This window comes from Myxine glutinosa, chromosome 3, assembly GCF_964187855.1.
Source record: "Myxine glutinosa chromosome 3, kmMyxGlut1.1, whole genome shotgun sequence".
Taxonomy (NCBI): domain Eukaryota; kingdom Metazoa; phylum Chordata; class Myxini; order Myxiniformes; family Myxinidae; genus Myxine; species Myxine glutinosa.
The window spans coordinates 16,725,933-16,743,653 of record NC_136263.1 but is presented as its reverse complement, the minus strand read 5'-3'; the positions used below and the strand labels follow the sequence as shown (position 1 = coordinate 16,743,653).

General features: G+C 44.2%; 1 protein-coding gene across 1 annotated transcript in view; it reads left to right on the top strand.

Moving 5' to 3' along the window:
- Positions 1 to 17,547, top strand: part of LOC137423798 (gamma-glutamyl hydrolase) — a 98,310-nt gene extending 80,763 nt beyond the window's left edge. The window contains exons 8-10 of the mRNA XM_068111314.2: positions 4,127 to 4,220; positions 7,238 to 7,375; positions 17,163 to 17,547. Coding sequence (XP_067967415.2) covers positions 4,127 to 4,220; positions 7,238 to 7,375; positions 17,163 to 17,329 — 399 coding nt within the window. The 3' untranslated portion in view covers positions 17,330 to 17,547. The remainder of the gene's footprint in view (positions 1 to 4,126; positions 4,221 to 7,237; positions 7,376 to 17,162) is intronic.
- The last annotated feature ends 174 nt before the right edge of the window (positions 17,548 to 17,721 follow it).

The following is a 17,721-nucleotide window of genomic DNA, read 5'->3' as shown; positions in this document are numbered from 1 at the left end:
ACCTTAATTTGTTTGTTATCTCTGCCCATGGGTCAAACCACCTTAATTTGTTTGCTATCTCTGCCCATGCGTCAAACCACCTTAATTTGTTTGCTATCTCTGCCCATGCGTCAAACCACCTTAATTTGTTTGCAATCTCTGCCCATGGGTCAAACCATCTTAATTTGTTTGCCATCTCTGCCCATGGGTCAAACCATCTTAATTTGTTTGCCATCTCTGCCCATGCATCAAACTATCTTAATTTATTTGCCATCGCTGCCCATGCATCAAACCATCTTAATATGTTTGCCATCTCTGCCCATGCATCAAACCACCTTAATTTGTTTGCCATCTCTGCCCATGGGTCAAACAATCTTAATTTGTTTGCCATCTCTGCCCATGGGTCAAACAATCTTAATTTGTTTGCCACCTCTGCCCATGGGTCAAACCACATAATTTGTTTGCCATCTCTGCCCATGCGTCAAACCACCTTAATTTGTTTGCCATCTCTGCCCATGCGTCAAACCACCTTAATTTGTTTGCCATCTCTGCCCATGGGTCAAACCATCTTCATTTGTTTGCCATCGCTGCCCATGGGTCAAACCATTTTAATTTGTTTGCCATTGCTGCCCATGGGTCAAACCATCTTAATTTGTTTGCCATCTCTGCCCATGGGTCAAACCATCTTAATTTGTTTGCCATCTCTGCCCATGAGACAAACCATCTTAATTTGTTTGCCATCTCTGCCCATGGGTCAAACCATCTTAATTTATTTGCCATCTCTGCCCATGGGTCAAACCATCTTAATTTGTTTGCCATCTTTGCCCATGCGTCAAACCATCTTAATTTGTTTGCCATCGCTGCCCATGGGTCAAACCATCTTAATTTGTTTGCCATCTCTACCCATGGGTCAAAACCATCTTAATTTGTTTGCCACCTCTGCCCATGGGTCAAACCATCTTAATTTGTTTGCAATCTCTGCCCATTCGTCAAACCATCTTAATTTGATTGCCATCGCTGCCCATGGGTCAAACCATCTTAATTTGTTTGCCATCTCTGCCCATGCGTCAAACCATCTTTATTTGTTTGCCATCGCTGCCCATTGGTCAAACCATCTTAATTTGTTTGCCATCTCTGCCCATGCGTCAAACCATCTTAATTTGTTTCCCATCTCTGCCCATGCGTCAAACCATCTTAATTTGTTTGTCATCTCTGCCCATGAGTCAAACAATCTTAATTTGTTTTCCATCTCTGCCCATGGGTCAAACCATCTTAATTTGTTTGCCATCTCTGCCCATGGGTCAAACCATCTTAATATGTTTGCCATCTCTGCCCATGGGTCAAACCATCTTACTTTGTTTGCAATCTCTGCCCATGGGTCAAACCACCTTAATTTGTTTGCAATCTCTGCCCATGGGTCAAACCACCTTAATTTGTTTGTTATCTCTGCCCATGGGTCAAACCACCTTAATTTGTTTGCCATCTCTGCCCATGAGACAAACCATCTTACTTTGTTTGCTATCTCTACCCATGCATCAAACCATCTTAATTTGTTTGCCATCTCTGCCCATGAGACAAACCATCTTACTTTGTTTGCTATCTCTACCCATGGGTCAAACCACCTTAATTTGTTTGCCATCTCTGCCCATGAGACAAACCATCTTAATTTGTTTGCTATCTCTACCCATGGGTCAAACCACCTTAATTTGTTTGCAATCTCTGCCCATGGGTCAAACCACCTTAATTTGTTTGCTATCTCTGCCCATGCGTCAAACCACCTTAATTTGTTTGCCATCTCTGCCCATGCATCAAACTATCTTAATTTATTTGCCATCGCTGCCCATGCATCAAACCATCTTAATTTGTTTGCCATCTCTGCCCATGAGACAAACCATCTTACTTTGTTTGCAATCTCTGCCCATGCGTCAAACCACCTTAATTTGTTTGTCATCTCTGCCCATGTGTCAAACCACCTTAATTTGTTTGCTATCTCTGCCCATGCGTCAAACCACCTTAATTTGTTTGCCATCTCTGCCCATGCATCAAACTATCTTAATTTATTTGCCATCGCTGCCCATGGGTCAAACCATCTTAATTTGTTTGCCATCTCTGCCCATGCATCAAACTATCTTAATTTATTTGCCATCGCTGCCCATGCATCAAACCATCTTAATTTGTTTGCCATCTCTGCCCATGCATCAAACTATCTTAATTTATTTGCCACCGCTGCCCATGGGTCAAACCATCTTAATATGTTTGCCATCTCTGCCCATGCATCAAACCACCTTGTTTGCCATCTCTGCCCATGCATCAAACCATCTTAATTTGTTTGCCACCTCTGCCCATGCATCAAACCACCTTGATTTGTTTGCCATCTCTGCCCATGGGTCAAATCATCTTAATTTGTTTGCCATCGCTGCCCATGCATCAAACCACCTTAATTTGTTTGCCACCTCTGCCCATGCATCAAACCACCTTAATTTGTTTGCCATCGCTGCCCATGGGTCAAACAATCTTAATTTGTTTGCCATCTTTGCCCATGCGTCAAACCATCTTAATTTGTTTGCCATCGCTGCCCATGGGTCAAACCATCTTAATTTGTTTGCCATCTCGACCCATGGGTCAAACCATCTTAATTTGTTTGCCATCGCTGCCCATGGGTCAAACCATCTTAATTTGTTTGCCATCTCTGCCCATACGTCAAACCATCTTAATTTGTTTGCCATCGCTGCCCATGGGTCAAACCATCTTAATTTGTTTGCCATCTCTGCCCATGCGTCAAACCATCTTAATTTGTTTGCCATCTCTGCCCACGGGTCAAACCATCTTAATTTGTTTGCCATCTCTGCCCATGGGTCAAACCATCTTACTTTGTTTGCCATCACTGCCCATGGGTCAAACCATCTTAATTTGTTTGCCATCGCTGCCCAAGGGTCAAACCATCTTAATTTGTTTGCCATCACTGCCCATGGGTCAAACCATCTTAATTTGTTTGCCATCGCTGACCAAGGGTCAAACCATCTTAATTTGTTTGCCATCTCTGCCCATGGGTCAAACCATCTTAATTTGTTTGCCATCACTGCCCATGGGTCAAACCATCTTAATTTGTTTGCCATCGCTGCCCATGGGTCAAATCATCTTAATTTGTTTGCCATCGCTGCCCATGCATCAAACCATCTTAATTTGTTTGCCACCTCTGCCCATGCATCAAACCACCTTGATTTGTTTGCCATCTCTGCCCATGGGTCAAATCATCTTAATTTGTTTGCCATCGCTTCCCATGCATCAAACCATCTTAATTTGTTTGCCACCTCTGCCCATGCATCAAACCACCTTAATTTGTTTGCTATCTCTGCCCATGGGTCAAATAATCTTAATTTGTTTGGCATCTTTGCCCATGCGTCAAACCATCTTAATTTGTTTGCCATCGCTGCCCATGGGTCAAACCATCTTAATTTGTTTGCCATCTCGACCCATGGGTCAAACCATCTTAATTTGTTTGCCATCGCTGCCCATGGGTCAAGCCATCTTAATTTGTTTGCCATCTCTGCCCATGCGTCAAACCATCTTAATTTGTTTGCCATCGCTGCCCATGGGTCAAACCATCTTAATTTGTTTGCCATCTCTGCCCATGCGTCAAACCATCTTAATTTGTTTGACATCTCTGCCCATGAGTCAAACCACCTTAATTTGTTTGCCATCTCTGCCCATGGGTCAAACCATCATAATTTGTTTGCCATCTCTACCCATGGGTCAAACCATCTTAATTTGTTTGCCATCTCTGCCCATGGGTCAAACCATCTTAATTTGTTTGCCATCTCTGCCCATGGGTCAAACCACCTAATTTGTTTGACATCTCTGCCCATGGGTCAAACCATCTTAATTTGTTTGCCATCTCTGCCCATGGGTCAAACCATCTTAATTTGTTTGCCATCTCTGCCCATGCGTCAAACCACCTTAATTTGTTTGCCATCTCTGCCCATGGGTCAAACCATCTTAATTTGTTTGCCATCTCTGCCCATGAGTCAAACCATCTTAATTTGTTTGCTATCTCTACCCATGGGTCAAACCATCTTAATTTGCTTGCCATCTCTGCCCATGGGTCAAACCATCTTAATTTGTTACCAAGGTTATTTGTCTCTTTCAGAATTATTCAATGAACAATGCCCTCGAGCAGATGTATCGCATCGTGAGCCTAAACACCGACAATAACGGCATCAAATTCATCTCTTCTGTAGAAGGTGAGCTCTGGCAATAAGGAACATCAGGTAAAGATTATATTGCCTAAGGCAGTTTGGGTTAGTCGGGACACACATTGAGGTTTGTTCCAAAATATACCATGACACAGTGTAAAGTGGAAGGGGTACAGTGAGCGACCAATAAAGGAGAAACATTTTGTTACCTCTGCCACCGAAGGTGGATGGAGGTTATGTTTTCACCCCTGTCTGTCTGTCTGTTTGTGAACGAAATATCTCAAAAGGTTGTGGACGGATTCGGACTAACTTTGGCAGAGATGTAGCGTATGTGACAAGGACGAAATGATTAGATTTTGGTGAAGATCCGGATTCGGCTAGAATAATTTTTAAGTGATTCTTCACCATTGAGAGATCGGGCGAACAGAAATATATAACATCTTATTATAATAGAGCAAACGTATATGGTGATGTTTGTTTATTTGTGACCAAAACGTCTTCTTCTGTGACCAAAACAAAAAACAGTCCGTGAACTCTTAATTACGTACTGTTGGAATATATACAGGGTCCGGCTGGGAGGTGTGACGATTTTCAGAAAACTCGTACAGTTATTTTTAGTCGAATTTCAAATTTTTTTATTTTTTAAAGACTACATATATAATGCCATTTAATACACTGTAACAAAGACATTTTAAAAATGTAATTCATGTTTGAATTGGGTATAACAATGCAAGTGGGGGGTCTAGCGCATGCGTGATGGCTGTTGGTTACTCGTTGTCAGGCGCCATTTCAGTAGCCATGGAGCTGTGGACGATTGAACATCGCGTCTTTGTTGTTGAGACGTTTATTCAAACGGGTAGTTCGGTGGTGCTTACACAGCGCAGATTTCGTACTCACTTCAATGTTGGTCGACGTGGCGCCGTTCCGTCTCGAAACACAATATTGAAGTGGGTAAAAAACTTCAGGACAACTGGATCTGTGAGGCCGGGAGCAGCTCGGGGAGGTGATCGAACCGTTAGGACCCCGGAAAACATCGAAAGGGTTCGACAAGCTGTGGAGGCCAGCCCTCGTCGGTCAGCGGTACGGCACGCTCGCGCTCTACGGATGTCAGACAGATCAGTTCGTCGAATTTTGCACTTGGACCTTCATCATCACGCGTACAAAATCATGGTGGTTCAAGAACTGCAGCAGAATGATTTCGTACGGCGGTTTACGTTCGCAGAAAGAATGCTGGAACTGCTGAGGGATGCTGCTGTGCTGAGAAATGCTGGAACTTTTCTGCGCGTCTGCAAGAATGCTTGGACAAGAACGGCCGCCATTTAGATGTCATTTTTCAAAAACATGAATTACATTTTTTAAATGTCTTTGTTACAGTGTATTACTATTACATGGCATTATATATGTAGTCTTAAAAAAAAAAAAAATTGAAATTCGACTAAAAATAACTGTGTACGAGTTTTCTGAAATTCGTCACACCTCCCTGACGGACCCTGTATTTTGACCCTTTAGACTGCTGAGACCGCTCAGACCTTTGACGACACTTTAAATCCCCCCCCCCCCCACCCAAGACCATTAAGACCACCAAGACCCATGAAGACCGACTGCAAAGAGCCAAAATACCACGAAGACCCAAAAGACCCTGAATACTCAAAGTACCCTTAAAGGCCGAAAACACCCAAACTACGCCAAAGACCCAGATGAACCAAAAGACCCTTAAGACCCAAAAGCCCCTGAAGACCCTAAACACCCTTAAAGGCCCAGAGGATCCAAAATACCAAAAATACCCTGAGGACCCCTAAAGACCCAAAATACCAAAAGACCCCAAAGACCTTTAAATACCATGAAGACCCAAAACACCCCGGAGATCCAGAAGACCCTAAAGACCAAAAAGTCCCTGAAGACCCAATTTTGGCCGCTCTCCCCCACAATCCCCCCATCACACCCACTCCATCCCACCTCCACAATTCCCCCACTTCCCCCCATGATCCCCACCCACTATCACCACCACGAACCCCCACCCACCATCCCTCACTGCCGGAGAAAGCAGACATGGTCAAAGACGTCTATCCCTCTGAATCGACGTGTGGTGAGGCGCGCGGAGCGTGCCGAGTCACGCTAGTGATATTTTTAAAAGTTATGGACGAGTTGGTTAGGTGACAAGAACAAGCAGATTAGATGTTGGTTCAGGTCCGAATCCAGACCCGGCCTATCAGTAGGATACAAAACATAAACTGTTCAGCCTGGCGGAGGTATGCGCTCAACTGAGTGCCCTCCTAGTTTAATTGTGATTTCATGTATGTTGATGAAGATGAAGCGTCACGTCTACCATACCATCCATGTGTGAATATGTGCATTGAGGTCTAATACTAGTTTTGAGGGACCGACTGTCGTCTGTGAACCTGGTTCACCTCATTCCTTCCTCCTTATTTTATGATTGTGGTTTCCTCCCAATTGTTCCATACTATATCGGCCCATGCCGTCCCAATGACTTCCAACAAACTGAGAATTGGCACGTCAAACGCTATATCACACAGGGGTATGCCATGATGTGGCCTATGAATATAACAAGACCGGCGGTGAGATAGGTCCTTTGGAGCTGAACTAAACCCGCCGAGGAAACCTGTCATGTACCAATCACAGGTTCAGGGCCATAATGGAAAGATTTTCTGTATTCGTCAATAAGTGCATGTTCTGTTTCGTCTTGTGTGGAGGGAGGCCAGTCACATTTACGCCTTTTGTGTTGCAATTAATTAAATGGAATTGTGCCTCTTGTTAATTTTATTTTCATTGTCACCATTTTCATGAAAACATTTGATGTTGGCGTGGGATGACAGTCTTTTCATGTCGAGCTCTGCAATAAGATGGATGACAGGTTAGCAGCAAAAGTTATGGTCATGTGATTGTTAGTACCTGACTATTAATTTGGCCTCACACAGAATGTATGTGCTTCCCATACACATGTACAACCTTTGAACTTGCTCGTCCAGTGTCGTTATCATGAGTATTTTTTTTTTTTTCTTCCTCAAACTCATTTGCAACTTTACCATTTCCTCATACTTCCCCAGCCTATAACTACTCCATATATGGTGTACAGTGGCATCCGGAGAAAGCTCCTTTTGAGTGGAATCCAAACCAAGCAATCTCCCACTCGTCCAACGCTGTGCACACTTCCTTCTACATGGCAGAATTCTTCGTCAATGAGGGTGAGAGTATGAATTAAATTGCTTTGAAGACAGATAATACAACTCAGCAAGGTGTGTGGGATCAGAGGCCTCAGCACTGATAAAATATGGCCATTTTTTAGATGCATTATATAAATATGGCACTTTTTTTGGCCATGGTGCTAACACTTCAAATATGCACCCAAATGCCTCATGGAGATGAGGATGAAATCGGAGACAGGGATGAGGGATACATTTACTAAAGTATACTTCCTGGTGTAGCTATTATTAAAAAAATAGTTCACGAAATGGGATGCTCACTCGAAGTCCCATTTTTGTCATTTGCTTTTTCTGTGGCTTTTCCTTACTGGAATTAAGAGGCACGTTACATAGTTATGACTTTCAATAGAAGTTTGAACTTTGGAACGTCACCCCAGAGAATCATGATGCCGCCCACCATCGGACAACCCTCGGGGGGGGGGGGGGGGGCACCGAGTACTCGGTCTTAGTTTGGTCAATATCAACCCAAAAAACTGTCGGAGTATTTGGCGAACAAACACATTTTGGAAAGAGATGTCACGGTTAGGTTGACTACTATATACATACAGGCTGTGGCTGTGTAGCGTCAGGGTTTGGATCTTGAAATATTATCCAACAGAAACAGGCTCGACCCATCAAAAAACGCTGAATGCTGTGAAGACACCACGGGCACCGCCTTCTGCCATATTTTAAATTCACAGTTTATGTATTCAGGGTCACGGTTTCCAGAATATATACACAAAGAATTAAGTTAAGCACCCCCCCGTTTTTTTACAACCTCGCACATTACAAGTTTGTTGTCGTCAAAACAGTGTAATATACCCATGATATTGCTATATTTTCTGGAGAAGTGATATTATGGTCACATAAAAACATAACAATCATGCCGTTTTCAATATTTTATTCTGAATAATTTAAGGTGAAATTTTTTGGGAATTTTAGGCATATTTTCACCTCAATTTAAGTATGGAGCTATAGGTCCATCACGGACAGTGTGGATGACGTTTATGTTTTCTAACGTACAGTCATTGTTCTGAGAAGACCTCTAGCGATCTTTGCGTCAATAACGTGTGTAGGACCCACGTGATCGGATGGAGCAAGGTGCTGTGACAACCATCCCCTGGCCTGCGTACAGTCCTGACCTGAACCCCCTCGAGCACGTTTGGGACATGTTGGGACGACAAATTGCGAAGATGGTCCCTCCAATAGCCAATCTGGATGAATTGGAACGTGCATTACATCGGGAATGGAACAACCTGCCACAGCAACGCATACGACGGCTTACAGGGTCTATGAGACGTAGGGTTGAGTCAGTGATCCGATCACGTGGGTCCTACACACGTTATTGACGCAAAGATCGCTAGAGGTCTTCTCAGAACAATGACTGTACGTTAGAAAACATAAACGTCATCCACACTGTCCGTGATGGACCTATAGCTCCATACTTAAATTGAGGTGAAAATATGCCTAAAATTCCCAAAAAATTTCACCTTAAATTATTCAGAATAAAATATTGAAAACGGCATGATTGTTATGTTTTTATGTGACCATAATATCACTTCTCCAGAAAATATAGCAATATCATGGGTATATTACACTGTTTTGACGACAACAAACTTGTAATGTGCGAGGTTGTAAAAAAACGGGGGGGTGCTTAACTTAATTATTTGTGTATATAAAATATGAATGATCGTTTTAAGGCCATTTTCCCCGCTAGAGCAGGGGTTAGCCTTGCGGGCCCCATGACAATCATGGTTCCCTGTTTGAGGCAATGTTTTTATGGCCGGATGCCCTTCCTGACGCCAACCCTTGGTCGCCTCTTACGATGCGCAGGGATACGGTGTACCTATTCTAAACCGGGGTACACACCGGGATTGTATATAGAAGTATACTTTAGGTCACGGTTTCCAGAATGCATTCGCAAAACCTGGACTACTGACCATATTTATGACCACGGCCACAAAACCGTCCCTTCAGTAGGCCCGGGCCTCGCAGAGTCCGGTCGTGCCGAGGTGTAGTTTAGGGCTGCCGAGGATGGGAAAAACAGCCTTGTCTCAATGCTGCACCAAGCCTCTTGTAATACAAGTGTTACTGTCCATCAAAGGTCGTTACAAATTCCAACAAAGAACTAGCGGACTGAGTTTGTGGCAGGGTATAAAAACAAAAGTGTAAACAGTTTGGGTTATTGGCCATGAAAAAATAGCAGAAGCATGGACGTTTCAGGCATATCGCATCCTTGGAGTGAGATAGAATATGAAAATAAGGGAAATGTATAGGTCTACTGAGTTAGTGACATCATTTATGACTTCCCCGCTGATGTACAGTAGATGAACAACAGCTATTGGATAATAATGCGAGTAAGATACGTGACATATTGGACAAAAAAGGAACGAGAATGGCACTCGGTAGAGAGCATACCTCCACCAGGCTCAACAGTTTAGTTTTGTATCCCACTGATGGGCCATATCTGAATTCGGATCTGCACCCAAATCGAATCAATTTGTCCTTGTCAAACACGCAACCTGTCCACTGAGTTTTGTCCGAATCCGTCCAGAGACGTCTTGTTCACAAACAGACAGACAAACAGGGGTGAAAACATAACCTCCATCCAACTTCGGTGGTAGAGGTAATGAAACAATTGAAGGAAAAGAGTAAAGAATGAGTAAAACTCATTCTTTCCCCCTCTTATTATAATATCTTCATATCCGGAAAACGTGCCCGAAAAATCAGCGCTTCAGCAATGTTTTCACAGCAGATAAAGGGTTTGTTTCTGCAATTAGCTCCCCCAATTTTTAGGTTATTTCTCAGAAATTATTTCTCAGAAATAACTTCATAGTGGGTCCTGGTGTCCATCCTTCCGTATGTTAATATTTGACTAAAACCTCTTCTCCGCACAAACAACCCAACCAATATGGACCAAACTTGGTACGATGCATCACCCACAGTAAGGTCTCATGGTGATGTGCTCCCCATCCGGATGCACCCCCTTATAGAGGGGATAAAAAAGGATTTGCCCCAAATATTGGTATTTTATTCAAAAATATTCGAGAAACCGCCAGACATACCAAAACCAAACTCGCCACAAGGCATCGGGACCATGTCCTAACCTTAAGTTGTGCTCCTCATGACCGTATCTCCCACAAAAAGGGGAACACGGGCCCCCTCCACTAATGCCTCATTCACTAAAACATATTTTCCTCACAAACTACACGACCAATATGGACCAAATTTGGTATGATACATCAGAACAGTAAAGTCTCATGGTGTTGTGCACCCCATCCATATCCGCCCATCTAAAGGAGGTAAAAGTGAGGTTTTGCCCCTAATTTGGGTATTTCCTTCAAAAAACTTCTCAGAAACCAATCGGATCCACATCAAAATGGCCATGTGGCATCAAGACCATGCCTTAACCTTAATTTGTGGCCATATCTCCCCAGTAAAGGGGCAATGTGCCAACTTCCAGAATGCTTCATTTTCCCGAAAAAGTTTTCATCTCCCGAACTACCTGGCCAATTCAAACCAAATGTAACAGGATGCATCAGAGTAGGTAGGTCTTAATCGTAGCGCTCCTCATCTGGCTGGATCGACCTCCGCAGAGGTCCTAAATTTGGATAATTTTTTCAAAATCTTATCCTCAAAATTACCACCAGATTTTAATGAAACTTGCTTGGAGGCATTAGGACTAGGCCCGCATCTAAAGTTGTGCTCCACATAAGCACCGGCTCCCACAAAACGGCCATTGTGGGGTCCAAAATTCACCATTTTCACTGAAACACCTCCATAACTGAAACATCTCTCGCGAGATCTCGAGACGACGTCACGAATTTTCGAAGCTCCACACGGTCTCCACGTTTTCAAAGTTAAGTCTGTTCACAATTGTATTTTGTCGTAACTGTATTTTATCTTTCGGCGTGTGAACTTATAGTGTGTCCCTTGGATGTTTCTCGGTGTTTATCTCGGTGTTTATCATAAATTAATCGTTTGTTTGCCACGCGGCGTGTGAAGCCTTGCAGCCTCAGGTTTCTCCCGTCAAAGTTTGTTTCTTCCTTCGCTGGTTATGCTTGGTTTTTGATTTTCCCTTCTCCCCCAAACTTCACCGAACATCTACTATTTGTCTAACGTTGTAACCCCCCCCCCCCCCCCCCAAAAAAAAAACCAAAAACTTTTATTTCCCTTTCTCCTCGTGTGCTTTTGTCCCATCGTGTGCTTTTGCCTCTGCCCACGTGCGCTGACTCGCCCCGCCCCCATTTTCCCCTTGCCTTCCACCTTTTGCCCTGTTCAAGTGACTCGTGGTCATCGCTCTAGGCTCCCTCTCCCCATTGGTATTTTTGTGAATATAAGATTGTTCTTCATGGTTCTATTTAAATATGTTTAAACTTTCCCCTGGAATGTTTTATTCAGTCGTATATTACAACACGCTGTTTTTCTTACTATTTAAAAGGCTCCTTTCAATTTCCTCTTCAACTCATTCCATTTCAAAATAATATTCAATCTCTAATGATTCCAAATCACTCCATGCTCTAAATTCTCATTCATTCCACCCCTCCTCCATCGTTCTTAAACGGATCGCTAACTTGAAAATCGCAACAAACCCAATTTGTTATAAATGTTCAGCTTTCATAAATCATCCACTTTCTAAACTCCCCCCTAGCCCCTCCCCTCCTAAACTCCCCACTTGCCGCTCCCCTCCTAAACTCCCCCCTTGCCCCTCCCCTCCTAAACTTCCCCCTCCCCTCCAAATCTCCCCCCTTGCCCCTCCCATTCCAAATCTCCCCCCTTGCCCCTCCCCTCCAAATCTCCCCCCTTGCCCCTCTCCTCCTAAACTCCCCCCTTGCCCCTCCCCTCCTAAACTCCCCCCTTGCCCCTCCCCTCCTAAACTCCCCCCTTGCCCCTCCCCTCCTAAACTCCCCCCTTGCCCTTCCCCTCCTAAACTCCCCCCTTGCCTCTCCCATTCAACCCTCTCCCCCAACCCCTCCCCTTCAAATCTCCCCCCAACCATCCCTCCCAAATTCTCACTCCACCCACCTCCTTCTCAAAGCTGCCTCCTCCCCACTTCGTCTCCCTTCTATCTCATACCTCCACCTCCCCCAACCTTCTACTTTCCTCTGCCCCCCCTCAAACAACCCCTCACTGTGCCTCATCCCATCACCATTAAACCTTTCGTCCTCCTCATCCTTCCCTTTCTTGTAACTCTTCTGTAATCTCTGACACACTATCAACTGCTCTTCCTACCTCCCCCTCTCACCCTACATCTGACCCTACCCCTCCCCTCCCCTGCACCCGATGCTCCCCCTCTCTCCTCATTAACGGTATGGACATCAAACATCCGGGGCCTTCGCTCAAACCTGATTGATCTCTCCATTCAGGTTGCTTCTGACAATCCAGACTTGATCTGCTCAACAGAAACTTTCCTCCTTCAAGATGTGTCTGATTCCTTAATATCTCTTCCTGGTTACTCCCTCCTACGGTATGATAGACCTGAGCCTCGTCCTGGTGGTGGGGTGGCTATCTTTATCAAAAACTCTCTTCCTCACTCTCCCTGCACTGCCCTTTCTCCACCCCACCCCCAGGAGTACCTACCTCTGGCTATGGCTTCCTCTCCGCTCCCACCTTTTGTTCATATGTGTTCTGTACCGTCCTCCAAACAGTGATGACTCCATTTACATTTCGCTGTCGGACAACATGGACCAACTTCTATCAACTCATCCAAACTCTCTCTTCCTCATATGTGGCGACTTCAACTGTCATCATGCCAGCTAGCTGGGTGTGGGTTCATCTCTCAGCAGCCATGGCACCTCAGCAAAGGACTTCTGCGACTCATTGGGACTGACACAATCTGTCAATTTCCCGACCCGGATCTCAGTCAATGGAGTATCTTCTCTTCTGGACTTGGTTATGACTAACTTCCCTGCAAATGTCTGCTGCTCTTCTTCTGCTCCAATCGGTTCTTCTGATCATGTGCTTGTTAAAGTGGACATCTCTCTGGCCATTCTCAGAGAGCCTCCTCAGCGCCGACGATTCAGGCATTTCACTCAGGACGACTGGCACGGTCTGCAAGCAGCCATCAATCATCTGGACTGGTCTCACATCTCTACTGCCGCTGACATCAATTCTTCCTGGGAATTCTTCCAAAGCAAACTGCTCTCTCTCGTGCACAGATTTATCCCATCTTGTCTTCAGTTGTCTTACCCTTCCTCCCGTCCATGGTACACTGAATCTTGTGGTGAGGCAGTTGCCCTGAAAGAACTTGCCTTTGCCTCTTGGAAGGTAAATCCAACTGAAGGCAATCTCAGTTCCTTCCACCAAGCTCGAAACAAGTGTGTGTCTACCCTCAGGAGTGCCAGGAAGCACTATCGCTCCACACTCAAGATTGAACTCTCAAACCTGTCTCCTTCCTCCAAATCCTGGTGGCGTCTGGTCAAATCCGTTTCTGGTGTTTGTGCCCCCTCCATCCCGTCCCATACCTCAAATGGCTACACAGTTGACACCGCACGTGACAATGCAGAATGCCTCAACTCTGTGTTTGCCTCAAAATCTTGTGTCCCAAACCCATCTCTCTCTGTTCCCACCTTTCCCAGTCGAACCCAACTGCTCCTGGACTCTGTGTCCTTCTCTCCTGACAAGGTGGAGAAGTTTTTATCAAACCTCGACTCTGATTCTGCAACTGGACCAGACGGCATCAGCCCACGGGTCCTAAAATCCTGCTCTGCCGCTCTATCTCACCCTCTCTCTGTTCTTTTCACCCTCTCTTTTGCTCAAGGTCATCTGCCAGCATCTTGGAAATCAGCAACCATTACCGCTTTACACAAAAAAGGTGCAAAAACAGATCCTTGCAACTACAGACCAATCAGCCTGCTTCCAATTATCAGCAAAGTCATGGAATCCATCATTGCTTCGGATATGAAATCTTTCCTCTTCTCCAATGGCTTGATCTCTGACCATCAATTTGGTTTCAGACCTCGTCACTCTACTCTGGACATGCTGCTTCTGCTTTCTCAACAATGGATGGAGGTCCTCAATGCCAAACAGGAAATCAGAGCTGTCTCACTTGACATATCACGTGCCTTCGATACGGTCTGGCACCCAGCTCTGCTCACCAAACTCTCCTCCTATGGTATCCATGGAAATCTCCACTCATGGCTTGCGGACGTCCTCTCTGGTCGTAGGCAACGTGTGGCCCTGAATGGATTTCTCTCATCTCCCCTTGCTGTTCTGGCTGGAGTTCCCCAAGGTAGTGTTCTGGGCCCTGTGCTATTTCTGGTCTTCATCAATGATCTCTCTGTCTCTCTGGAAAATCCTCTCTATCTCTTTGCTGATGACTCCACTATCTGCCGCTCCATTCCTCATCCCTCAGATCGGCAGTCTGCAGCCTCCTCCCTCTCTGCAGACATGGACAAAATCACAGACTGGTCAAACAAGTGGAACATGTCTTTCAATCCTGACAAATCTCACACTCTTACAATGTCTCTCCGAAAGGACCGACTGGAAAACCCTCCCATCTACTTTCTCAACAATCCTCTCCAAGAAGTTCTGTCGCTCAAGCTTTTGGGTCTCACTATCTGCCATGATCTTTCTTGGGAAAACCACATTTCCAAGCTGGCCTCCAAAGCCAGTCGCCGACTGGGCATCCTCCGTCATGCGAAGTCCTTCCTTGGCACACCTGAGCTCCTCACCACATACAAGGCTTTCATCCGCAGCTCAATGGAATACTGTTTCCCCCCTCCGGGCTGGTGCACCTGCCTCACACCTAGCTCGGCTTCACGCTGTTGAGGCCAAAGCTTTCAGAATCATTGGAATCTCCTGCGATGAAGCTAACTCCGAGGGCCTTTCACTCACTCACCGCAGGCAGGTTGGTGGTCTTTCTGTCTTATACCGACTCCTCTCCAGCCTTGCTCCCCCAGCTCTCTCTGTGCTCTGTCCCCCCAATATTCCTTCAGGTCGCACAAGATCTGCCTGCAACCCTCTTATGGTTAAACTGCCAAAATCTAGGCTCTCTGCTCACCTTCACTCTTTCATTCCCCTTTTCTCCCGCCTCTGGAACAAACTCCCCCACTCCCTTCAATCCCAGTCCTCCCTTCATTTCTTTAAAACAGCTGTTCACCACCATCTCTTATCTTTTATCTTCCGCCATCCAAAACCTTGATCTTTTCTACCCCCGCTAATTCACCCCAGAGTCCTTGCAGTGTTCATATGTTTTATACCTCTCCCACCTACCCCCAAGTCCTCCTGATGTCCCTGCTCTCAAATGTTGTATTTGTGTCCTTCCCCCTCTCTCCCCATCCTGTCTGCCGCTCCCCTTGTTTTTTCCGTTTTGTGTGTCGGTTTGACTTTTTGTGTGATTAATGTTAGCTCTTTCACGAGCCTCGATCTTGCATACAAAAAAAAACAAAAAACTACGAGCCAGAATTTAACCATATTTGAGAGGATTAATCAGGGCAGCAGGGTCTTCTGGGATTGTACTTCTCATCTGGATCCGCCAGCCCCTAAGGCAACAAATTCATCGGAAACGTCAGATCGAGAGAAAATTCCCTCACTGGATAGTGTTTAGTAAGGCTCATCTACCCTCAATTTTCATCATACCACTCTGGGTTAAAGGTCAAGGTCAAAATGGCACTCTGGAAAAAATATATATAAAGTGGTTTTTCACTGCTCAATTTTGCCAATATGGATTCTCAAAGATATCTTGGCCCTCCAAGATGTTATTTTTAGGTAGTAGGTTGAAGACAGCAACCGCCCAAGGTGGTACAACTGTTCTGACTTGGGAGCGTTAAAGTGGTGCCCGGAACCATTTTACACTCTGTCAGGATTGCTGGTCTTGCTTTGTCTCACTCAAACTTTCTGTGAAGCTTTAATCTCAAACTCAAAGATAAAATACTCAAACTAGCTTTAATCTTTACTTTTTTGGTATACAGAATCGAGGCTCGTGGAAGAGCTAACACATTGAACATGACATTTCACTACTAGGAATTTCACTACTAGGAATTTCGGGAAAGAAGTTGGGGATCGAAAGATGCAGATTTGGGGTGTTCTAACGGGGGCAGAAAAGATCAAGGTTTTGGATGGGGGAAGACAAGAGATGGTGGTGAACAGCTGTTTTAAAGACCTGGAGGGAGGAGTGGGAATTGAAGAGTGTGGGAGTTGAGAGTGCGGTTAAGAGATTGAAGAGTGTTTTTGTTGCAAACAAACACCATATACTTTTCATACTCATTTATTTAAGGCCTGGCCTTGATGAGGACTATATCGTCCATGCCTGGAGCCTCCAACATAAAAAAAATAAAATAATAATAGCGTACCTGCACTGAAGTTGTGCACCTGATACTATATTCGTCCTTGACCTGTTTTTTCGGATTGTGACCCAATTAACAAAATACATCTTTTTGATCATAACTTGAAAATTTTTCATTCGGTTTTCATGATGTTGAGTTTTATGGATATATTTTAGATGGGGACACATTTTCTTAATTTACACTTTATTCCAAATGCTGAAGGTCCAATCATGGCGGTCTGAAAAAAAATATGGCCATCATTGGATCGCTCGCCAATGGCAAGCCTCCCCCGGAGTGTCCTTTGAATTGTTTGAGTTATAGAAGGACTCGATCAAATTATTGTTTATATGGGAATTTTTATAGTATATTGGGGGGTCGGGAAATGGGGTAAAATTTCCCAAATGACCCAATATTTCCTGTCAAATCAGAAACGTACGTACGCGCATGTGTGTGTGTGCGTGCGTGTGTGTGTTTCATGATCAAATTGTCCTTTAAACATGCTGACACGTCTTTATTTATTACAGCGAGAAAGAACTTTCACAGATTCCCGAACCAGTCAATGGAGGAGGCTGCTCTTATCTACCAGAACGTTCCAGTATACGTAGGAAACATAAGCGGCTTTACCGAGTCCTACTTCTTCAGCAGCAGCTACAGTAGTATAAAGAACCATAATCGGAGTGATTCGCCATGATATAAGGGATGTTTTTAGAAGCGGGTGAATTACCATATGTAATCAATGTCGTGTTGCAAGTTCTATGGAATTCCAGACATCCAGCAGTGGGAGTTGAACATGACATTTATGTTGAACTTTATTTATGTTGAACATTTATGTTGAGTTGAACATCTATGGAAGGGTTTGAAAATGCTTTGTAAAGATCAATGAAGGATTTAATACAAAAACAAAAGTTACATTGCAATCATATATATATATATATATATATATATATATATATATATATATATATATATATATATATATATATATATATATATATATATATATGTCCTTGTAGTATTAATTATATATATATATATATATATATTAAAATGCCTGTTGTGGTGTATATATATATATATACACAC